Source organism: Drosophila arizonae, chromosome 4, assembly GCF_054131065.1.
Source record: "Drosophila arizonae isolate 15081-1271.41 chromosome 4, UAZ_ARI_1.0, whole genome shotgun sequence".
Classification (NCBI taxonomy): domain Eukaryota; kingdom Metazoa; phylum Arthropoda; class Insecta; order Diptera; family Drosophilidae; genus Drosophila; species Drosophila arizonae.
The window spans coordinates 25,378,658-25,403,336 of record NC_142924.1 but is presented as its reverse complement, the minus strand read 5'-3'; the positions used below and the strand labels follow the sequence as shown (position 1 = coordinate 25,403,336).

The 24,679-nt window shown below is 45.2% G+C and overlaps 1 protein-coding gene across 7 annotated transcripts in view; it reads right to left on the bottom strand.

Annotated features, from left to right (window-relative positions):
• Positions 1–296: 296 nt before the first annotated feature.
• Positions 297–24,679, bottom strand: part of Ten-m (teneurin transmembrane protein Ten-m) — a 138,455-nt gene continuing 114,072 nt past the window's right edge. For 3 of the 7 annotated variants that reach the window (XM_089468325.1, XM_089468327.1, XM_018007437.2), the window contains 8 exons: positions 13,281–13,922; positions 10,517–12,211; positions 9,699–9,982; positions 9,128–9,539; positions 8,482–9,027; positions 8,211–8,418; positions 7,205–7,231; positions 297–6,590 (listed from right to left, as the gene is read on the bottom strand). In XM_089468325.1, the coding sequence (XP_089324451.1) occupies positions 971–6,590; positions 7,205–7,231; positions 8,211–8,418; positions 8,482–9,027; positions 9,128–9,539; positions 9,699–9,982; positions 10,517–12,211; positions 13,281–13,922 (9,434 nt within the window). In that variant the 3' untranslated portion in view covers positions 297–970. The remainder of the gene's footprint in view (positions 6,591–7,204; positions 7,232–8,210; positions 8,419–8,481; positions 9,028–9,127; positions 9,540–9,698; positions 9,983–10,516; positions 12,212–13,280; positions 13,923–24,679) is intronic. The other 4 variants (XM_089468329.1, XM_018007440.2, XM_089468326.1 and 1 more) reach the window with 3 other exon arrangements.

Sequence of the window (24,679 nt, the reverse complement as noted above, 5' to 3'; positions counted from 1 at the left end):
CAGTTACGTAATACGTACGTCTAAAATAGGGTTATCAAATAATCAAAATGGCGCGCTGAGTGTTAAAGCATATTTAAGTATTACAGTTGTTTATATATAATGTATGTGTATGTACAATATACAAAGCAGTTTATGAAAATGAAGCAGCTTTAAGTTCGTCTTACCATATACAAGTAGTATGGGAGTAGGGCTAGGGAATATATTATATCTGTATTGATTTATGTTATCCTCTTTATTATTATTTATTATTTATTTACTTTTTTTTTATTTTGATCAGGGGACTCTTTTTACATTTATATATATATATATATATATATATATATATATATATATATATATATATATATAATATTTCTTATTTGAATATGCATAATTTGTTTCGTTTTCGGTTGTGTAATACTTGTCTGATATCGAATGCAACTGGCTAATTAGACTTCTGTAGACTAAACAAAAAGTGGGCCTTACTTGGGTCCTCTTACGTCACCAAGCGACGCGTTTTTCGTCAAGGAATTTTTTTACAAATCTATATGCCCGAAGCCGCTTTGCATACGAGCATCAGATACCAATAAAATATAGTACATGTTGCACGTGGACTAAACATATAGTATCCCTATTTACGTTATCTTAAAATCAACATCAACATACATACATTTATAAAGATTTACGTGGATTGCTGGTTGATCTGTTCGATACTTCGGGCTCACCTGGCTAATTATATTTTCAACTTTAAACTTGATCAAAGTCTGTGTATTGTGTCATGATTTTTGTGTATTGTGCTTAATGGTTATCGTCTATCGCTTATATTTCTTATCGCTGTTGCATTTCACCTAGGTAATTACAAAAACTGCTCAACGGTTGTATCCGTGCTTGTCTTATGGATTAAGTTGCCCACAGCTATTAAATAGTCCTCTGGCCCGTCATACTCCTCTATGGCTTCATCGCTAGCTTCATTCTCAAGGTCCTCCTCCACTCACGCGGTCAGTTCTCCATATTTCTGCTGTCTCCGACTGGAACTGCTGTGATGACTGCTTCCAGTCTTGCGGCGCTTGCGTTTGGCATCGCGTTGGAAGGCCACATTGCCGGGATCATCGGCCAGCTGTGGGTACTTGTGTATGCTATGAATATCAATGCCGATCCAGCCATCGACGTCTCCATGTTGTATGAGCTCCTCTTTTTCCTCTTCTGTCCAGTCGCCACGGCCTTGAAAACCTGCTGCTACCAGTTGTTTCTCCAACTCCCAGGCGCGCTCTACTGCTCGCTTGTGGGCGTGCTTGAGTATGCGATGTCGCTCTTGTTCGGGATCCACTCCATACTTTATTATAACTACAGCTTCGGGTCCATGAAGGCGCAGCTCCTTAGCAGCGCTACCCCCATGATCGCTAATTTCGTGCGTTGATATGTTGAACATGCCGCCAAGGCGACGCAATTCTTCATTGTCATCTCGCAACTTGAGAACGTTGTCCTTGACAAAGTAGAATACATCTTGGTCGTGTATGCTGAAGTGCAGATCTAAGAAGTAGGAGTTATTGAAAACAGAGCTAACTACATCCTGAACGACGCTATTAGAACCATCCACCACGCTGACCAAGGCTCGTCCTCCGATTCTGGATAGCAGAACTCCTTCGCCAAAGACAGCTCGACGATAGCTCACACGGGGCAGCAGATTTCGCATCTTGGGCTCCATCTTGAGCAGTGGCTTGGGGGCAAAATCAAAGTCACTGAACTTTTCGTTAATCTTTTCGACAATGCACTCCAAGCCCGATATAACACCAAAATCTGGTGCCAGGGAATTCGACTTGATCGTGGCCTGTGGGACATATTGCGACAGCTTGGTATATTTATTGCTCTGCATGTTGTTGAGTTCGTAGCCGAAGAGCTGCAGCCAAGCGTCTAGGTCGATCATGTAGTTCTGTGGCTTATTACGGTTGATGGGGTCGTTGTTGTGGTAGCGATAGATAAATACATCTGTGGGGTTTGACATTTCAGTGGCCAGCGTCTCCCAGAGTGGCGTCATCCATTGACCGACAGTTGGATCGTATTGGCGCTGTTCCGTGTAGATCAGTTTTGTGTGAGGATCTATGAGTCCTCCATGGAAATCAATGGGCACAAAGAAGTCGGGCTTGGTGTCCTTGATAGTGCGACCAAATGGCGTGCGCTTCACCTCCTTCATAATACTGCCGTTCATATCGAAGAACGCGAGTGGTGAACCATTTTGATCGGTAGCCACATAGTAACGCAATTCGCCGTTCTCCAGTGCAATCAGCATATCGCGATCATCGTAATAAAACTTCATGGTCTTTCCCAATTTGGGGAAGTGCACGTGAGTAACCAGCTTCGGGGTTTTAGGGTTAGCATAATAGTACTGCGTCACGTTTCCCTTGCTGTCATGCCAGGCTACAAGGCGGCTACGATCATCGTAGTAATACCAGCTTTGGAAACGGTCTCGTTCGAAAGCGTGTATCAGTTGACCTCGGTTATTGTATCTATACTTTTGCTCGCCTCGTCGCACTACAAAGCCCCTGGCATCATAGTTGTTGAATTCGACATCTCCCACCTTAATGACTCTATCGCCAATATCGTAGCCAAGGTTTATTTTCTCACCCTGATCGACAATACCCACGGTGTTGCCGTTCTCGTCGTACAGATACTTCCAGTTGTTTGTGCCTAGAACTTCAATGACATGTCCATCCGCATTGTAGTTAATCTTGTCAAAGGCCGTCGACCTGCCAAAGGTGGTCTTTTGAGACTTTATACGATTACGCAGATCGTAGTCCAGTTCCAAGCGGAACACGTCGAAGCTCTTGATGTTCATTAAAACGCTCTTAGCACGCCCATGTTGATCGTAGTCAACTATGGTAAAGAATTGTTTGGCTGAGTCCTGGATTACGGTCCGGTTAAAGGCGTTGCGAGTAATCTTCAGATCCTGCACTACTTCAAGCTGGCCTAGATTCTGACTGTACTTGTATCGAGTGGTGGGCAGCTCCTTGTCATCAATAGCCATCTCAATACCGCTTAGACGTGCGTTGCCATCGTAGGCATATTTGTAGTGGGCCGAAGCTAGTGAGTTCTTAGATCCAAATCTCAGTTTTTCGTCTTTCAGAATGCCTGCGTGATACTTTAGCTCGCGGCGAAGCTCGAAACCGGGCTCTTGCACTTCAACGGACTTCACCAGACTTGTTGCTTCTTGATAAGTGTAATGGGTACTCGAAAGTCCTGCCAAAATGGTTTCAAGTCGTCCTGCAGCGTCATGTACGAATGCCACTTTGCCAGATTGATGTGGATGTATTTTTGCTAGAATCTGGCCTTCGTCGTTATAAAGGATCTCAAATGGATGTCGATTGATGGGCGAATAATACTGATACTTAAAGAAGCCAAGTGAGGTTTGTAGCGAGAACGAGTGGATATGACCTCTTGGTGTCGTCAAACTTTGTAGAGCGCCAGCATCATCATATTGAAGTAAATAATCTGATCGACGGGGTGTGGTCACTTTAAGCGGTAGTGAGCCAAACATGTCCTTAAAGGTGTAAATCATCGATGACCCATCACCATACTTGATCTCATTTAAGCGCCCGTTGCGGTCGAAGGTATAGGCTTCTTGTAGGACTCCCCATTTCCAGCTGACCAAGCGTCCAAATCGATCGTACTCCAGATCAACATCGGCATAGTCCCCGGATTGAGGGCGGAAGCTGACAGGACGCGAAGTACGATCGTAAGTTACATTAAGAAGCTCTTGTTTGTCATCAACCATGACAACAACGGACTGTGTTTCACGATCGTATTCCAGCGTGAGCACGTTGTCTCCATTGACACGCAGCTTGCGTCCTACTTCAGTGACTGGACGGGGGGCGCCCTTGTTTTGTTTACCCTGCTGCAAAGGCTGTTGGCGTCGCACAAAGTAGCGCCATTCGAATCGATTGGCCAGGTCCCCGGCAATCTCTGTGCGCTGCCTGGCTGGCACTGGGTAGCTTTCGCCTAATAGTGGACTTTGTTCGGCTAAAATCGTATAGGGAACAACTTCTGTTTGCAGATTGTGTCCCCATGGTGTGATGCTCGTTGTCGATCCGTCCATCTCTACCGTAGTACGCGACTCTGCGGCTCCATTCTTAACGATAACGGTAGTGCCTTGAATTAACATTGAGATCTCCTTCTGTGCGTTTTCCGAGACCTTTACTTGGGCTCCCTTCACACTCAAATCGAAGTTGAGTTCAATGACTCTACCAGTTGGTGTTACAGCTGAAGTTAGACGTCCAAACTCATCGTAGTTGTAGACGTAAGAACGTCCAGTGGAGTCAAGCTTTGTTTTTAACAATCCCGTAGGACCATGGTATTCGTAGGTGACATTGTAGTTGTCCGGAGTGCTCAACTCATGCAGCATTTTCATCCGAGTCATGCGGAGCCGACACTTTTGTCCCTTGGTGTTTTCAATCGAATTCACTTGAGAAGTGTAGTCTCGCAGAAGGAAGACTTTGTTGCCGGCTGCATCCGTTACGGTGCTCAGCTTTCCGTTCGATGTGTTAACATTGTAGGTGAATACGTAGGTGGTTTCTCCAGTTAAAATATTACGAGTAGAGACGTGCTGACCAAACCTATTGAAGATGTATATCTCCTGCATATCTGGCGCATAAATCTCGTACTCCCGGGAAGGACTCGCCTCAGGAATGCTGGACATCACAGAGCGTATTCGATAGTTAGCCTGATCGGCAATGTGCACGTGTCCGTCGGGGGTGACAGATAGAGCTGCGATGGTATTGAACTTAGCGCTTGTGGCCAGATAGTGATCAGCCTCGAAGCAATCGCATCCACGCTCTAGACAGTTGCACTTGGACTCAGCTCCCGCAAACGACGCAATTCGACCATCCGTGCCGATAACGCGCACGCGATTGATGCGCTGAGAATCGCTTTCTGCAACAAACAGCTCTCCTAGCGGTCCAAATGCAATGGACTGCGGCATGACCAGAGTAGCATGCGTGGCCAGGTCGGTGTCGTACGCAGTGGTAGCTGTAGCGCAATGTAGTGGGCGTCCGGATATAACGCGCACACGCCCGTCCGGTGTCATCCGTAGAATCATGTGGTCGTCAATGATGTGTAGAGTGTTATCCATTGGCGACACAGCGAGTTCAGTTGGCCAGCGTAAATGCATCTCCTCTAGTTTCAGCGTACCCTCACACGGGATGGGCTTCCAGTGCGACTTGTGCATGTGGTTGCCGATTAGTGTGCTCACGATGCCATCACGGTCCACCATGCGGATGTTGGTACCGTCCGCGAAGTAAAGAATGTTGTCACTTGAGATGGCAATGCCTTTGGGATACGCCAGCTTTGCGTCTTTGGCGAGGGCACCGTCTCCGCAATGCGCCTCATCGCCGGGCAAGCACCGTTCCCCAGAGCCGACGATTGCCTCCCAGTTCTGTTCCGGCTGTGAGTAGTCACTGATGTCGCGCACTCGAATAATTTGGTGAGATTCTGGATCGGACACGTAAAGAGTGCCATCAAGCGGACTCAGAGCCATGTGATACCGATATGAGACGCGTGTGGCGTTCAGCTTAACAACGGTGCGAACGCTACCATCGGTCATTATTCGGCGAATATAGTTGAAGTCGCCAACAAATAGACTTCCATCTGGCGCGGCAGCTAAGGCGACTGGAGCAAGCAGGCGCTGCTTCATAGCCAAGCCATCGCAGTCCTGGCACTCGAGAGGTCGCTGGTGGCCATCGCCCATTGTAGTAAGGATAATGCGAGGCTTGTTGCGCAGATAGATATTGGAGCCGTCGCCCTTCTGAAGAATTCCCTCGTGGAAGTTGTAACGATGGTGGATATCCAGATTCCAGCCGCCGACCTCTGAGATTGACATGTCGTGCCCACTAAGTTTAGTCGTCTGTATGTCCCACACAATGTCCTTGCAGTCGGTATATTGGTAGCCCACTTTGACAACGGCTGTCGTGACGCCATAGACACGTTGTCTATATATGTTTAAGCGGTTCCAAGCATACGTGAATTTGATGCCGGGGTCTGCCTCAAAAACGCGCTCGAACAGGATTCCTTCAATGGTGATTCGCAAGTGAATGAGATGAAGCGAGGCAGGTATCGTATCGGGTGTCAGTTGGAGTTTAATAGTAGATAAATAGCCCGCAGCGCGAGAGGAGTGATAAACTAGATTGAGACCTGTGCCGGGTATTTGCAAGGATTCCTGGATGACCTGCGACTCGGCTAATATGGCACTGCGATCTGGGCAGGCGCCCTGGAAGCCATGCTTCCACGAGGCCAACACAACCGGCTTCATTTGATCATAGTCGTGCGAGAAGCAAGTGTGCGTTGTAGCCATAGCCAGACCCTTCTCCTCGGACATGCTCATAACCATTACGTCGATTATAACGACCTCGTTCCAGGGAACCTGCACAATGCGTGACTGAGGCCGGAACGGAGCGCGTCCGAATTGCAACGTCACGGCTCCTCCACCGTTGACCATTAGATCAAACCATCCGTCATCGCGAGTGAGTGTAAAGCCCTCCAATAGTGTGGTTGTGGATACGCGCACACCCACCAGTCCCATGCCCAGGGAGGTGACAACTCGTCCCCGGATTACTGCTGAACGGCTGTTGGGAAGTAACGAAATGAAACAGTTAGTTGGGCCTTATTTTGGTGTTGAGCTGGAGGTCAACTACAGATACATCTGGCTAACAAGCACATCGAACGTATGATTCGCAACTACTTTAGAAAAGGAAATGATGCGATAAGTACAAATGATAAAAGTTCACACGCACATAACATAAGACTCGTATCAACACATACAAAGGTTTACAATTTGAACAATATAGTATGTATATATGTATATTTTCTGTTGGTATATAGCTTTGTGTATGACCTAGCATTGACCTAAGTACAACAGCTTATATAGCTTATACGTATGTTAAAAATTCAAATATTTTATTGGTTGTCTGGCGAGTCACGTAACGAGTGGGATATGTACGATCCCAGAAGTATGTTGAATTCGAAATAATAATAAAAGAAGAGCTACAAAAATCAGCTTATAAAAGTATTTATATAAACTACGCTATAAAATAAAAGTTAAATTAGTTTTATCTTTGTACTTAAAGTAAATAATAAGGAAAATTATAGTGGAAATTAAATGAGTGTACCAAACAACCATCGAGAATTAGTATTTGTAGTATTTGTAGTATTATTTAATACCGGTTTTTCGCTTGCTTACCTTGCGTTGAAATAATTCCAAAAAATGCTGTTAGTATATGATTTTGATTTTTAGCGAGAGCAACGAGTAGCGAATAGAATTCGTTAGTTACAATACAAAGCATTTGGAATTCGGTTGCGCAAATGTTGGTTTATGTGTTTATTTTGTATGGGAATTAGTATCGAGTAGTAGTAGTATTAGGAGGATCGAGTGGTAGTTAAAGTTTTTAGGTATTTAGTCAACATTATTCGAATTTAGGGCACGCGTGATGAGAAGAAAAAGAGAGCAGAGAGAAAAATATTTGAATTAGCATGGTTGTCGTTGTCTTAACTTTTTTGTTTTTTATTTTTACTAGAATTGATAGTGTTATGAAACCCGAAACAAAATTAGATGTTTGCTTTCGATGACACCGAAATCTTAGCCGAACCCTTCACAAGAAGCCTTGATTTAGTTAGTTGAGAATCAATTAAGAGTCGGAGGATTGATTGGACCTCTGGAAAGAGTATTGTGTAACAAGGGCGAGGTGAACATGATAACATCTCCTTGTGAAAGGTGTACTTAACAGCTAATCTAAGTTATTCATATACCTAAGATCCTTAAGAATAGAAAATAAGCTTATTAGTATACCTTAATGATTTCATTTGATTTGGTTTGTTTAGTTTTACGGTATAGTATAGAACAAAGGACATGTGGGGATTTATTTACAAGGTTTTCAATGGGAATTGGGATTACTTGTGTTCAGCAATGTCTTGCCTTTTTTAATAGGGATTTGTTTTAGACGAGGGCACGATAACGAAAAACATAAATATTTAAACACATAAAAATATTAATTATGCAAACTATTTTGATTAATATTTGATTGGTAGTACATATGAGATTCAGCTAAATATTTTGTAATATACAGGAAACATGGCCCCTCATCGGGCCTCTTGCCAATTCTGGAAACTATACACTTGAACTTTCCCAACAATTTGTCGAATTAAACTAAAAACGGCGGGCGTTAAATTGGCTACAAGGAAGCACCTACCTCTCATTAAATGTCTCCAGCTTAGCATAATTCTGCAGGCTGCTCTCGTCGATCAGAAACTTCATGCGCTCGAAGAACGAGGCCGTTATTGCCGGGGGCTGTTTTCTCAGGAGGACATCGATGGGCTTGGGTGCGGATACACAGAGCTGGGATGTCTTACACACGTGGCTAGCGCAACACTCCGGATCTTCGCAGTCAACCAGGCCATCTGTTGGGTGAGATGTGGTTTCAAAATTGAGTTCCCTACCTCATTCGAACACTAAATGCATACCCTTATCGTTGTCCTTGCTATCGCCGCAGTTGAGCTCCAATGCTATGCCACAGTCTGGTCCGTCCCAGCCTTCGTAGCAGCGGCATTCCCATTGACCCTCGCCGCTCACCCGGCACTGACCGTGGCCGGCACAGCTGTTGGGGCAGCCTTCGATGGTGCAGTGCTTGCCATTCCATCCAGTTACGCAGAGACAAGTTCCGTTCTTGCACTGGCCGTGCTCGTTGCAACGACTATCGCACAGCTTGGTGTTGCAGTAGTCGCCACCCCATTCCGGGTCGCAGGCACAGGCGTCGCCCTCGCAGCGACCGTGCTGGCCGCAGTCGAGGTCGCACAGCTCCTTGGAGCAGTCGTCGCCACTCCACTTGGTCTCGCAAGTACAGGTTTGGGTGTCCAGATCAAAGTTGCCATGACCCGAGCAGTCGGGCAGGCATTGAAGTGCGTCCTGGTCCATGGTGGCGCAGTCAGTGCCCTTCCAGCCCTTCTTGCAGATGCAGGTGCCGTCGGCGCAGAAGCCATGTCCTGAGCAATTGGGATGTGGGCAATCCACTGAGGAGAGTAAAGAATAAAATTAGTCGGAATTGAATTGAATTGCTAGGGGTTGGGGACAGAGGAATGTCTTCGGATTAACTGGACTACTGGGGTCTACCTTCTTCGCAAAATTTGCCCTTGTAGCCGCGCATACACTGACATTTGCCGCTGACGCAATGCCCATGCCCATTGCAATCGGCCACCTCGCACTCGTCGTGGCGCAGTGAGCACTCCTTGCCCTTCCAGCCCGGATTGCAAATGCACTCGCCATTGATGTACTCGCCATGCTGCGAGCACAGCACGGGGCAGACGCTCTCACTGCAGTCGTCGCCTCCGAAGCCGGGATTGCATTGGCAGTGTCCCAGCAGGCACTGGCCATTGCCGGAGCACCCATTCGGGCAGTTCTGCGTCATATCTTCTGCTATGGCTGCATAGAAAGTCAACTCCTGCACATCCCCATCGTCGTTGTAGAGCGAGACGAACCAGTGCCCCGGCTCCATATAGCGAGTCACCTCCCGAGTTATGGAAAGCTGGCGGCGGCAAGCAAGCGCGTGAGCGGTCCGCGATAAGTTAATGTGTGGTGTGTGTGTGTGTGACGCATGACGTATGATTAGGTGGTCCATGAAATGCACATAAAGTGAAATTCGTTAGCTGAAGGTTAGTAGACATAGACCCGGGTAGTTACTTACGTGTGCTGCACGTGAGGTGCGGGTGCTGGCGCTGAAGCCACTGAGAACCTCTTTGAAATGGTATTGCGTGTGCGTGGGCAGCGCGTTGCGACGCCCGTACACCCCAATGGATGCACCCCTTGGAATGGTGTAGTCGAACTTGACATAGGCCGGTTCGGATTGGTAGAACTGCATATTCCAATAGCTGTACGGCTGTATTTCCTTCGTTAGCTTCTGACCCAACGTTATCTGGCCAAAGGTAGTGCCATCTGGCGGAAAACTACGCGCCGGGAAAGTGCGAGCACCTGGCGAAGCGAAACAGGCGATGCGACAAGAGTGCGACATTTGCGTGGAGTGATTGGATGATGAAAAACAAAGCACAAACAATTCACATTTGGGTTAATAAGTAAGTTAATAAGTAATAAGTAATTTATATATAAATGGAATGAGAATATGTTCGGTAAAGTACTTAGATACATATATGGACAGAGGGCTCTTATGATATAATGATGCGATCATAACCATCTAGATCATTAGGTGATTCGGATTAATTTTTATATATCACACATCTAGGGTTGCTTATGTGTCGGCTTTCTCGTTAGTAGATGAGGATGGTCGTTATGCAGCCAGCCAGATGTTGGTGCCACGGTTCATGCTCGAAGGTTTTTTGTACAGATGCGGGAATAATTGGGGATTGTAATGTGATTATGGTTTGTATTATTAGAATAGCCTAGGCAGTTATAAACTGTATTGCGTCTACTATATACTGTTATTTGACGGTCGGGTTAGTGTTAAGCACTTAAAGTGAGGTTAGCATCGATAGCAGATAGTACAATCACCTTCCAGTATGAGTATAGGCATAACATCGGGGCATGCAATCTTTTCACCACCAAGCACATCAGAACTAGTATCAGAAGCGGCAATGTTGTTATTAGTGTCAGTGGTAGGAAGGTTAGTAACGGTGCTGTCAGTCAGGCTTTCCACCTGCTCGTTATCACTCGAATCAAGCTGATGGCTTAAGAGAGTAGCTTCTTCTGCATGCGGTGCCGCTGTCGACGGGACGGCAGAGTCAATGTCAACCGGGCTGTTGTCGTTGTCCGCGAAAATTAGTGGCTCCGGGGGCAAGCAGCTGCAGGGGCAATCGGGCATTCGGGGCGGTGGCTCAAACACACACGAGCCACCATTATCCAAATTGTTGTTTTCATCTCCAGCCATTCTTTCGTGGGTCAGCACCTGCTCGACGTTATGGGGTCCGTCGCCGGTCGGCACCTCAACATGGAGCGTATAGACGGAGGCGCTGTCGCCCTCCGTGGCAATGGTCAGATTTACCAGAATGCGCTTACTGGGCCGATCAATGCGCTCGCTAACATAAGGTTTCAGTGGTGTCAAGCGTGCCGGCAATACACCATCTTGATCTTTAAACACCTCGTTCTCACTCGCTGGCGGAGGCTGGTGCGGGCTTGGTTTGGCTTGCTCAACGGCCGTCTTGTAAAGGTTAGCTTCATTGGAGCTGGGCGTTTCGTCTAATTTGACTATATCGATGTCGCCATTATCCAAAAGTGCTGCATCGCTCAGCATTAGGTCGGACACCGTTTGATTTATTCTCTGCGGGGGTAGCCGCCCCTTATTGTTGTGCTCCTCGTTGTTATCAAGTAAATCACGCTCATTATTGTTATCATTAGCGGCAGGTTTCTGCTTCGCTTCAGCTTCAGCTTCAACTTCAACTTCAGCTACAGCTGCAGCTGGAGCTTGTGCTTGTGCTTCTGTATTCTGGTTGATTTGAAAATCATTTTCAATAATGGAGACGGTTGAGGACATCCTCCCATTCTTTTCGGTGGTGTCGATTTCAACAACGTCATCGTTGTCACTTTCTGACGTCGTTGTCAGCGCGGAACCCTCCACGCTCACGCTGATGGTGCTGTCAGTTTGATTATAGTCATCAATAACAGAAGCAACACTGCTTGCCTCTGTATCTGACTCGACAGCGTTGCCATCGATGGTATCGCCAGTCTCGGCAAGCGGCAACTTCCGTTGGGGTTTGGCAAGCATTTTACCTGCTTTACGCAAATCGCCGTTTAATGATTTGCTAAATTGTTGCCTAGTCTTAGGCACTGGCCGCTCTGTTGTCTCCTTCTTTGGCTCGTCTTCGCTTTCATCTTCATACTCATAGTCGCTGATGTCGTCGTCTATGATGGCATCTCCTTCGCTCTGCTCAAGTTTCAATATTTGATCGATTTTGTGCAAAGTTTTATCGTAATTGCTTTGCTGGGCACCCAAAGCGATGACAGTTGGCTCCCTGGGCCGCTGCATGCTAGAAGATTGGGATGCTGGCGTCGTTGTCAAAGCTAAATACTTTTGTGCATGAACTCCAGTTGCTCTTGTAATTAAGTCGCTAAAAGTTTCTGCAGGCAAATCATCATCATCGTTCTGCCCCCACTGCCAGTCCATTAAACTTCTTTCATTGCGGCGTCGTTTGTTTCCATCCTTGTTGACAGACAGCCGTGTTGACACTGCTCTCGTGCCTCCTTTACTTGCTACGGTTATGTGGATGAGCGGTTGAGAGTTAGAGTATTACCTTGCATTACCTTGCCCCACTGTGGTTAGCAACTACATCTAGACACCCCCAATAGGCCTCCACCAGGCAACTCCACTACTTTTGCCTTATTTAAGCATAAATTCTACTCTTAAACCATTGTCAAGATTCCAGGCAGAATGAATTTTCATAAATGTGCGTGGGCTAAGTTGACAGGTTGTTTAGCCTGTCACCAACTACCAGCTGTGTCGATTAGAACCCGGTTATATATGTATATTTATATACGCGGAGCGAGAGAGAGAGGCAGCCGGAAAAAAATGTCAAAGGAACATAGGAAGTAATACAATGCGGGGGTACGTCAACATTTGACAGCTTAATTGCCAAATGTGAAGTGTCATGTGTGCACTCTGACCTAAAAATACATAGCACAAAATCCGAAAATCAAATCCACTTTCGCTGGCTAAGCAATGAATTATATGCTGCGGAATAAACCAGAGCGTTTTAAATTTGCTGACACTTTGACAACACATTGAGAACGGGACAAAATAGAGAGCGGCTATGGCTTTTTGTACGTTTAGAAGGCTTGCGGATGTACATATTGACATGGATTGAAGATTAAGACCCCTGTTAGAGCATTTGATATAGTGACGGCAGTGATATGGGTAAGTGCTCAACTACAATTAACTATTTCGCCACACATGCCAAATTTTACACACTGAGAGAATGGTTTGATTGCTGAAGTAGCTTAGGCTGACCACCGACTCTGTGTTACTCAGAAGAATCATCCCAGCTCTTTTTCTAGCCGTTGGTCTCCGCGTCTTGCTGTCCGTTTTGGTATGTAATTAGTTCGGATTCAGCGTTGACTATAAATATCTGAGCGTCAAACGAACAAAGAGTGAAAAACTTGCTGCTAGAAATCTATAAGCGCCTCCCGTAAGCGCTTAATACGTCTCTCTTAATAGACCTCTTTTTAAGCCTTCTCTCTCGCGCGTTTAGTTCTTTTTACTTTCGTACTTTTGCGAAACTTACGGAAACTCATTTAAAAATAATTAAAACTTGTGCATAATTACCTCCATTATTGGCATTTGCCAAGGATGAGGAGAGGGAGGTCGAAGGCGCCAGCGACGAAGACGAGGAGGACGTTGCCGTGGCGGCCGCTGCCGAGGAGGTGGCCTCCGCCGAGGTGGATGTCGACTGCAGTCCTTGAGCAGTGCCGCTGTTCGATGTGGCCGCTGTGACGGTCGCCGTGCCGCTACCGCCTCCAGCCTGTCCCTGAACGATTCCTATGCCTTGGCCATTTTTCGCGCGTACCGATGCATTGTGCAGCTTGGATAAATCGGTGTTGGTGCTCTTGGCAGCCGTCACCTCAGAGACCTCGTTGCCGACTAGAACAGGGCATGGTTCTGACCCTGACCAGCGCAGAGTGCCGGACAGCGTCAGGCCGACCATCAGGAAAAATATTACAGCCAGGACCACCATCATGGCGATGCTGGCCCAGTTGCATTGGCCCGAGCAGCGCTCGGCCAGGTCCTTGCGGTAGTTCATCGGCGCCGAGTAATGATGCGTAGGCATCCCGTTCATGCTCCTTGGCGGCAGCACCGGGCCCATGCAGCCTTGCGTGCTGCGCTCGTAGCCGCCCTTCAGCGTGTCTTTTGTGGGTGTGGAGCAGGCTGATCCGCTTTTGTAGTCGATGGGTGAGCCCTTATTGATATCTGTGGGAAAGAGTAAAGGGAAGGAACTGCTATTAGTCTACTGGGTTCAGTACAACCAAATATAAAATATTACACCATGCTCAAAATGTTTTCATTTAAATCAAATAGTATTTTGCGTTGGCAAAGCGGGGAGCAAATAGTCTGTTGGTCTCGTTGGTAATTCGACTGTCGACACAATTGTGTTTTGCTTATCGTTCTTTGGTCCGAATTTCATTTGTGTAAAAGGATTTGCACAAGGATAACAAACTGACATTCAACATAACCTCAAACAAACGTCGACAGAACTCAGCAAAAGAAATAACAAAATGAAAAAAGGGAATCTGCGAGCAGCTGAATAGCAGGGAAAGTGACCAGCGTCAATGACGTTGGCAATACCAAAAACAACAAAAACGTTAAAAACGAAAGAGAAAAAAGGAGTTTCAATGCTGCCACGTTATTTTCGACACTTTCGTCCTGTTAGGGATAAACGCCTTTAAAAATCCGATGTTCTGCTAAATTTGTGTACGAATATAGGAAAATGTTATTGATTCTGGCATTAATTAACGATGACCCTATGTAAGTAAATGTGGGAGAGGAGAATTGGTTTAGCTTGATCGGAAATCTTCCTTTCGAACTCTCAGTTGACGTAGAGTGTCCATACATATAGCAGACGGATGGCAGTGAGTACAGAACTGATGCCAAAAAAGAAACTCGCCCTGGGGACGTCTAGACCCACGACAGGACATTTCCAGGAGGGTAAATGGCGAGCAGTAGCTGGATAAATAGAAATCATTTGTTGACGCCATGATGATAATTCGATTATACGACGGGTGCTTAAACAGAGCCCAGGGAACAGTAATGTGGTCGATACGGAAATGAGAATGTGCTCATGTGTGTGGCCAGGGACATTTGCAAATGGAATGTGAGCCAAAATTGAATATTTTGAGGACGTTTCACCTCGCTTTGTCAAAGCAGGCATCAGTAGAAAATATTTGTTCATCGCTTCAGCTTTAAGCTGATGCAAATATGATGGGCTATGGCACTCAGTCCAAAGTAAGAGTCGATGAAATAAGTTTCCCGACCTCAGTATCTCAGATTCAGCTTTAATTACGCAAGAGAAAAGCAAGCCTAACGAGTTTATTGCTTACTCTATAAGTCGAAAATGAAACACCCACGGCTGAGCACATATGCTTTTAATGCCTAGGCGTACGTATTTATGGTCATGCGTAGGTGTATTCTACATTCGTTTGATTACTGAGCTAAGAGGGAGAGAGAGAGAGAGCGAGAGAGAGAGACAGAGAGAGAGAGAGAGAGAGAGAGAGAGTAATGCAATTCCCAGCTAATATTCCTCTTGCCGATAAAATTCATTTGTATGTGGGTACGTTTGTGTGAACGAGTTAAAGAACAACGAGGAAACGAGCAAACGGGAATGGCGACAAATCCAGGCGAGCATAGTTCGGTTGGGTAACCCAAAATGGATATAGTCAAAGCATTTCCAAAATGGTTGAGTTGAGTCACCCCCTCCCCTTCTGCGCTGCTTCGTCCGACAGTCTGTCTGCCTGTCCGTCTGCCTTCTGTGTGCGATGATAGCGTGAATAATGTCTGCGTCATTTTTTACACATGTGTGTGTGTGGGTGGTTGGGTGGTTGAGTGGTTGCTTGCTTGTCTGTGCATTAAAGCTGCCCACTATAAGCTTTTATAGGATGTATATATGTGAGATTTATTTAATGCCAAGATTCCTGCATTTGGGCTAGGGTGAGTTTTGTGAGTGCTGATGAAGGAATGCATAAATATCCATAGATCTGCAGAGGCACTTGTATTAGGGAGCGAAGGTTAAGCGGTTTGCCTCTCTCCAAGCTCGACGCCCACGTTAGGGGCGTGCCCTTTATAGGGGGCTATTTTTATGACCGAAACGTGCTGCGACTCGGGATGTCTCTGTGTGTGTGCATATTTATATATGTGAATAATTAACGAACGCATAATAGCAGTCAGTAGTCAGCAGTCGGTGCTGGCAATTGCGGAAATAAATTCAAACAAGTTAATGGGCATTGGGTACTTTTAAAAAACGGGATACTAAAGTGGGAGCACACTGATAGCTCTTTGGACGAAAGTGCCACTCGCAGCTGGCTCATTAAATAAATGGCCGGAGCGGTAAAGCTGACTTTCCATTTATCGATTGAATGGGTCAAAAGCAGCTAACTTATCAGCTGCTCGAGTTGAGTTGTCAATGGCAACGGCTTAGCTGGCATCCACGATGTGCTAGCTTTGAGATGATGCAAGAACTCGATTCCCTTTATCTCTTACATTGCTATTGATCAGTCAAGACAGACTGTGGACGAGGAGTGAGAGAGACAGCGACAGGGGGAGGCTGTGCCAGAGAGAATAGAGAGTAGAGAGAGTCCTATCATTATCTATTTATTTAATTGCATTTATAATTTCATAAAATATATGTATATATAGCTTGACAGGAGAACAGGCTGACGTTCGTTGAGCTCGTTGAGCCTGTGGCGATTTTATGAACCCAAAGCAAATCGCTTAAATTAAAGCAACACGCAAAGAGGGCCCAATAAAAATAGTGTGGCAAACGCAGCTGCCAGTAATGGTTATTGTATAATGCGCACATCATGCGTGTGTATGCGTGTGTGTGTGTGTGTGTGTGTGTGTGCGTGTGTAAGAGTGTAAGTGTTTGTCACAACCCCTGGGCCACAGTGAAGCCAACAAGCTGTCGCATTTATGCCGTCCTCCTCCGCCCATCCTACCCCCACGAGTTGCCCACAAGCCCAAATGAGATTTATGCTGCGTGCAATTTAACATTTTTAATAATATTAAAATTACAAATTTATATTTTATGTGCGCGCCACTTGGCAAGGTGTTGCTGTAGTCTAATAAACACTGTGCTGCACTCAGTGGCAGTTGTTGTCTTTCCCCATAAAATGATCTCCCTCCCTCTCTCTCTCTCTCTCTCTCTCTCTCTCTGCTTGTCTTTCGATTTCCTCTAAGTGATGAGAGGCTGAGGCTTATTTTATGGCTGAAACGAGCTGGACTCGGACTTTAGTGAAGCGCACTATCGCTGGTCCGAGCAGTTAGAAACCTTTCCGTTCGTCAATTGTGTGCTAAGTACTTTTGAGTAATTGCAAAGCTCGCTCAGTGCCCAAGTGAGCCTGACTAGCGCCAATTTGAATAGTCGTTAATGAACATTTGCTAATATTTTAAGCACTAAAAGAGAGCCATAAATTACTCCCTGACTGCCTGCCTAGCTAGGCTGGTCGCTCTGCGAAGCGTCGAGGCGTGCGACAATCAAATAAAAGTACATGAAAAACACATAAAGGGGTTCTTGGTTAGGTTTTTTGCTTTTTTGTTTGTTGTTTGTTGTTTCTCGCTTTTAATGGTAAAACGCGACGATTTCTCGAAACAAACAGGTGTATGTGTTCAGGGGAAGCACGCGAGGGGCACATTTCGAGGCGAAGGAAGTTCCCGCCATGTTGGTAATGGAGTTTGCGAACAAACATGGCCGCCGGAGAAAAATCACATAATTTACACGTTTGCATTTAAGTATTAAGTGGGCAGAGCTCGTGGGTAGGGGAAACAGTGGAGGGAGGGGCGTGGCAGGGGGTGTGGAAATCAGGCGAATGGTAAAGTGTTTCGTTAACTTTTGCTGTGTTTGTGCGCAAAGCTCAGTAACTGTGTGTGTGTGTATACGAGTATGTGTGTGTGGGTGTGTTTGGTGTTGTGTAAAGGAATTTAGGCATGTAGGACGATTTTGGGGCTCGCCATGTTGTTGGATTTTATGTGCGGAGGAAGCAATTTCGGATCGACTTTATTGCCCCCGCCGTCGCAGAGCTGATGTTGATTTTAAAGCGTTTAATGGCCGCGTTTTATGTTGTGGAAATTGAAAAAGAAAACAGAGACAGACATGAAGATACAAATTTACTTTATACACAAAGTGTTCGGAGCTTAAGAGATTTGCACAAGCGTGGAAATGGGTTGAAGTCGTCTAAAGGAGGAGGAGGGGCAAACGTTGACATACGAGTTTATGATGGATTGATAAAGTGAGGCGAAGGCAGCCAGAGACGATTGTTAGTTGGGTGAATCGAGGCGTATGCCCAGACGTAAGCCCCATCAGCTTGGGCAATTGAAATCAGTAAATTTACGGTTTTCGAGGGAAACTGTCTTTCATTTCCAGTACATCCAATAATCCGTTTTCTGTAATTTCGATGCTTTGGGTGTGTAGCATTTTCCGAAAGGTCGAGGGATCCATCAAGTGCCTTCTCCGCCTCTGGCATAATCAAAAATTCCATTATAAACTTTAAACTCATTACGGAATGTTTAATGTGCACTCAGTTCGCGTTGTGCCTGTTGTTGTTACTGTTGCTCTACCTGTACAATAAATCAACAACAATACGAAAAGGAATCAACAAAAAATTGCAATTTGTTAGGCCGGAATAGACAAGAAGAAAGACAATAGCAATAACAATGACAAAGAGGACGGCATGGAGCTCGCAGCGCCTTTAAGGTACGGCAACCTGTCGACATCGACGCACGTGAGTCGCAGTCCCAAAAGGGTCGTAGTCCTCGCTATTCGCTCCTCGCTTCTCGCTCCTCGCCCCTCAGCTCGCGCCATATTGTTTTAAACAGGCTGCGCACAACAGGAGGCCCACTAATCAAGTGTGTGTGTGTGTGTGTGTGTGAGTGGGGGGTAGGCGGGTGCTTCTGCTGTATTAGCCTTTAAGCGCAGAATACTTTAAGGCAGACACTGCTTTTTTATTGGAGTGAGGGCAAAAAGTTTGAGCACGATTTGCATGTAAATTAATTGCCTTTGCCTCGAACTGTCGCCGTGTGCGCCTTTAGCAGTGCTATACGGTTTTTGGCGGAGTATTTTACGAGTCCAAAGCCACCCTCGCCTCGAGGCGAAGACGGAGACGGAGACGAAGACGCCAGCGCCCACAAGATAAGTCGTATAAATTATAGCAATTTAATAAGTTTTAAATATACGCATCCGGCTGGCTGGCTGGCTGGCTGGCTGTCTGGCTGGCTGACTGCTTGAATGTCTGCACGTTTGCATGTCCTTCGAATACCTCGACATACCTCGACTCCCTGGGCTGCTGGCCATTTGCCTCATTTCGCCGAAAACTTGAAAATCTTTGCAGCAAAGTTTTCGCGACCTCGTCTAAGGGTGCGACCTGCCGTTGCGTTTCGCTTCGTTTCGAGCCATAACTCAAGACAAAAATTGTTGCCGATTAAAATTGTCGGTTGGGCATTAATTTTATGTCACGATGCTTTCTCTCAGTCGCCCTGTCCCTCTCTCTCTCTCTCTCTCGCTCGCTCGTGCCGTGTGATAAGGTAGCCAGGCGATAAGATGGCAAGGGGCGCCAGCGGATGGCGAGGGTTCCACACGCCTTTTGTGCAGACAGTTTTCAGTTTGCTCTCGCACTAAATGAGTTTATGCAAGTGTGAAAATAAGTCTTTTAATGGCCAGCAGCGGCACGAGCGGGCAGCACTTCCCTCCCGGTTAATGAGTTAAAAGTAGACGGCACGTGGATTACTCGCCGCCTTTGTACTACTGCCGGCTGACTGCTGGTAGTGCTGCTGTGTGTTCCAGGTGTTGCTTTGGACGAAAACAAAACTTAATTTGTTGCTGCAGGTGAGACGAATAAATTATTTGATAACAGTTTCGAGTCCTTTGAGCGGGCAGACAACGCAGAGTGCGCGCATAAATAAGTTTTCAGCGCCGTCCGTCCGTTCGTTCCTGTCCTTGTTTTTGTTTGCGAAGTGGGGTGCGTCAGGCTTTGTGGATGGGGTGTTTACCGTTAGCCGCTTAATTCCAGGATTATCAGTGTAAAGCTTAAGTTCAGTTTAGTTTATGTGTTTTGATTGCCCGTTGTGGACAAATATTATTTTGGCTGCTGTTTAATTAAAATTCTGCCTCGACTTTCACGAAACTCCGCCTTATTACGCTTTGGCCTCTGGCGATATCCCAGAAGCTGAGCTTAGCCGTTCCAATTGGGCCCGTGCGAACTGGCTAAAAGCTGCGAGCACGTAGTCAGCATTTTCCAACAGTATTTAGCATCTTCGACGTTCCGATTGCCGACGCGCAGGGGCATTTGAAGAGTCCCCTTTGGCTCGTTGCTAGCGATAAAATTGTATTTTAATTTTAATTATTATTGTTATTTTTTTTTTTTTTTTCATTTCTCATCTTTAGTATGTGGCTGCTGCATGTAATTACAAAGGAAAACTTTTCCATATTGTTTTTTTTCCAAATCTCCAAACTTTTTTAATAACAAAATTAAAAAAATGAAATGAAACGAAACAGAGCAGAAAGCAATGCCGCAATGAACAGTTAGCTGTTGTATGCCGAACAGCAAATACCTTGCAGATCTTTAGGGTCTGCACCTCTCCAATTACTGAGCGATTAATTGACAGCGATAATGTATCCATATTGCTTACAATAAATCGGCTGAGTTAGTTCCACAAATAGCATTGTATGCATGCAAATGGAATGCCTGCAATATGTTACATACTGGGGGTGCGGGCTGTCATACCCTCTGTCTGGCAACGATAGAGGAAATGTAAAAAGTTTGGAATAAAAAGCGCCAATGGCTAAAAGCGACCAGAGGACAATCGCAGACACCTACACTTGTTCACGGACACACGCACACAGACACACACATACACATGAGCATCTGAGGAGGGCGTGGCCGCTACGTGCACTGCCTGAGCAATGGAACATTTTTAATAAACTTTTTCAAATAAAAATTTATTTACGTTGACGTGCAATTTTTGGACCAATTAAATCGCCGCACATGCAAAGCGAAGCCAAGAAGTAGACAAAGCAATTGCTGCGCGTGAGAGAGAGCGAGAGGGTGAGGGGGAGGGAGGGAGCGACAGATGTGTGTGAGCGATAGTGCCTGCTCACTCACTCTTGGGGCAAATAGCATACTTTACAGTAACAGCAACTATTTTATTGCAGAGTTTTTTCGTTGTTGCTGTTGTTGTTGTTGTTGTTGTTGTTGTTGGCAGCAAGTTCTGTGGAACACTTGGCATTTCCGCTCTTAAATTTAATTAGCTTGAAATGCTGCATAATTCTGTGGCATCGTTTGTCAAACTAATGACAATAATTGCGATAAAGCCAGCATTAAATACACTCTGATATACGAATGCATTTGCATATGTATGTGTGAGTATTTTAAAAACGAATTGAATTGAAATGTTTGCCTGTTTGTTTGTTTGCCTGTTGGTTTGTTTGGCTGTTTGGCTGTTTGCTTGTATGTGTGCGTGCGTGCGTGTGTGTGTGTGTGCTTGCTGAATTTAACAGGTAAAATAAATGCAGGCGGTCGCCTTTTGTTTTCGATTTAATGAACTGTAAAGTGCTGCCATATTTATTGCAATTGTATTTTTTTGCCGCTTCAATTTTTCCTGTTTTTATTATTATAATTATTGTTTATATTGATGATGATGTTGTTGTTGTTGTTGTTGTTGTTATTGTTATCGCTGTTGTTGCTCCAACAATTTGGTTGTTGCATTTTATGAAAATTTTAATGCATTTAATTTAAATTACGGCTACGTCGATTTTGATCATCGTTATAAACATTATTTTTTGCCATTCTGCTGGTCATTTACATTGCGGTTATTGCCATAATGGAGCCCAGCTTCATCTCTTTCTCGTTCTCTCTCTGTCTCTGTCTCTGTCTCCCTTTCTCTTTTGTGCACTTCTTGCTCTTCCTTTCATAATGACGTCTGCTTATTTTATAGTCAATAAACATTGTCAGCCTTATCGCAATTAATTGAAATTAATGCACACCCTTTGTAATAGGTCATTTGCGGTTTTCCCAATCCCGCCCTGAAACTGCAAAGTTATCTGAATCGCTGCTGCTGCTGCTGCTTCCCTATTGCCGGCTGCTAATTGCAGTGCAAAACTAATTTAAGCCTTGGCTATGTGCAACTCTGCAGAACGAATTTAAACGGTATGGCTTATATAGATTTTAAGTAAACACACAAAGAAGGCTGAGTCTGGAATGTATTGAGCTATTGATTTAACGCAGCTACAGCTCCTGAGTTATTCAAGATCTAGATTGGAAAAAGTCGTAGCTTTTTAAATAAACTTATTTTAAGGAAGCTGCACCACATACCACATACACGCACACTCACATACACGCACACTCACATACACGCACACTCACATACACGCACACTCACATACACACACACATACACACATTTATTTACATACACACACAAACTTGGAGCTACGCTTGCAATATTTAAATTCAATTGCATATTTTCGAGCTTGACGGCGCTACGGGGCGCATACTTAACGAGCCACGGAACTCGACCAGTGCATATTTTACACACATAATTTAATTATTATTGTTGCAAATATGAGATACAACACGCATGAAAAAGTTCGCGTTTCGAGTGCTCCTTATATAGAGCGCATTGATCCCAGTAATATAGAACCACTCAATATAGAGACTATTTCATATTGAATTCATAGTTCAATAATATCTCAAATGCTTCTGTATAATTGTTAAATAGACTGTTTAGGAACTATAATACTATGGAGTAATTTAACTAAATTTATTCAACTCTTCGTTCAATTTCTAGTAGGTATATAAGTAGTACAAAAATGAAGTCTATTTCATTACATTAAGCTGATTGTTATATGCATAGATATATTTTAGGGATTCATTGAATTGTTCTCTCGTTCGCTTTCACATTTCTATTCTTAAACTTTCAAGTTCTCTGAGCAGAGTATCGCACAGTCAGATCCGATCGATATAAAATAAAAAGCTGGCGTAATTTTATTTGCGATATTTGTCACATTTACTCGAAAGCCTTTCGGGCACGCCAAATCGTGCTATTATTTATGAATTATGATGCACTTTGCTATTTTTATGACATTTAATTGTTTTAATTTTACGCGCCCGATCCCATTAGATATGCGCAACGCCGCGGCGATAATAATAAAAAGATTTGACATTATGAATTTAATGAAATTAATATTTGTGATGCAATTACGCGTTTTTAGAGCACATTATTCAAGCACTCGAAATTGAATTAAATTTAAATGCAATAGTTTGCGCCGATGCATCTGCCAGCTCGGGCTGGCATAGTTTGAAGTTAATTGCCCTTAATGCGCGGCCGTGATGGGCCCCGCAGCCAATAACTGTATAAATTAATGCAATATTATTAACCGACAAAATATGCCCATCAAATGGCGCCCCAAACAATTTGAAGTTTACGATAATTGTGGCCAATAAAGCGTTACCATGGATGAGGCCGGCCAAAGTGTTGGCATAAATGAATATTGATGGCAGCGGGATGCATTTAATTAGTCTCTCAGATGCTGACTAGAAACCCTAAGCGGAACTACTGCTGCAGCATTACAGCAAGTAAGTTGGCCGATATTCAATATTTGCAGCTGATGGAGCTCTCTCCGCTTCCACTGCGCTTTAAGTGCCATTAAAATGGCAAATAGGCTGTAAAAGTCGCCCGACCCAAACAGTTTTCTCTTTTGAGAGCTGCCCCCTCCGCTCCCCCCTCGCGAGTGCAGGAGGTGCAGGAGTCTGTTAATTTCATCAGAGCCACTGGTAATGGAGTTGCACCCCAGCACCCCAGCACCCCAGCACCCCAGCACCCCTCCACCCCAGCAGCCCAGCAGCTCAGAGACACAGAGCCAGAGCCGGGCCCTGGATGGATTCTGTTTTTGTGGCCGATGCGCTGAAAAATATTTGCAAAATGAATGCCAGAGAGGGCTGTGCGGTGGGCGTGGTTTCTATATGCACATACATATAATCGGCTAGCCATGCAGCCAGATGGGCTGACCGAGTGGGAGCCACTGCGGACTGGCTACAATTTATTATATTAAGTATTAATGTTGGCTACCCCGGACAGCCAGAGCAATACATTTTGCTACTGTCTGTCTATCTGTGTGTGTGCTAGTGTGTGTGTGTGTGTGTGTGTGTGTGTGTGGGGGAATGTTGGTATATATGCATAATCCGAAAGCCAAAAGTAATTATATTAAGTAATTGATGAATTTGCCTTTTTCCGCGGCAATCCTCATCAGACGACGACAAACACTTTTTGCCAAAGGCTACGAGCATACCACGCCCACTCCCCAACACCGCAGGCGCAATTGTATCTATCACACACACACACAGACATTGACACAGCTACTGTCGGCTAGGAGGGGGATTTGTGCTATATGGCCAATGCCAGACAAACGCCAGACGGCCTGTGTCGGCTATATAGTCTGCATCCCGTGGACTATCGTCGTCCGGCCGTGGCTGCTAGTGCTGGAGCTGTGGCTGGAATAAAATTTAATAAAGCGCCAAATAAAAATTTATTGTGTGTCATTTTAGGCGCAGTGCGACAATGACGGACAATTTTGATTTGCCGACTTGATAGCCGTCAATTTCCGGCAAGAGCGCTCCAAGAGCAATAAGGGATAGTTGTTACACATATTCACATACACACACACACACTCATACTTCAGTTGATTTGAAGATTTATTTGCTGCTTTAAATTTAAGTGATATAAATTGCAGTCGAAAGCCTTCCTCGGCTGGGAATCAGCTGTGAAGGGGTTGCCTCCCCCAAGTTGCATATCTGGATGACGGATTGGCCATAAAATGTAAAGTCGGGCTCAGCCTTTGGGTGTGGGGCTCGCCTGCAGAGCGGTTGCAAATGTGAACTGTCCTGCCAGCTGTAAAAGTTCTGGCTCACACATACTATTGGCGCAGCATTGAGACTCATTAATAAGCCAAGAGAGTAGTAAAAATT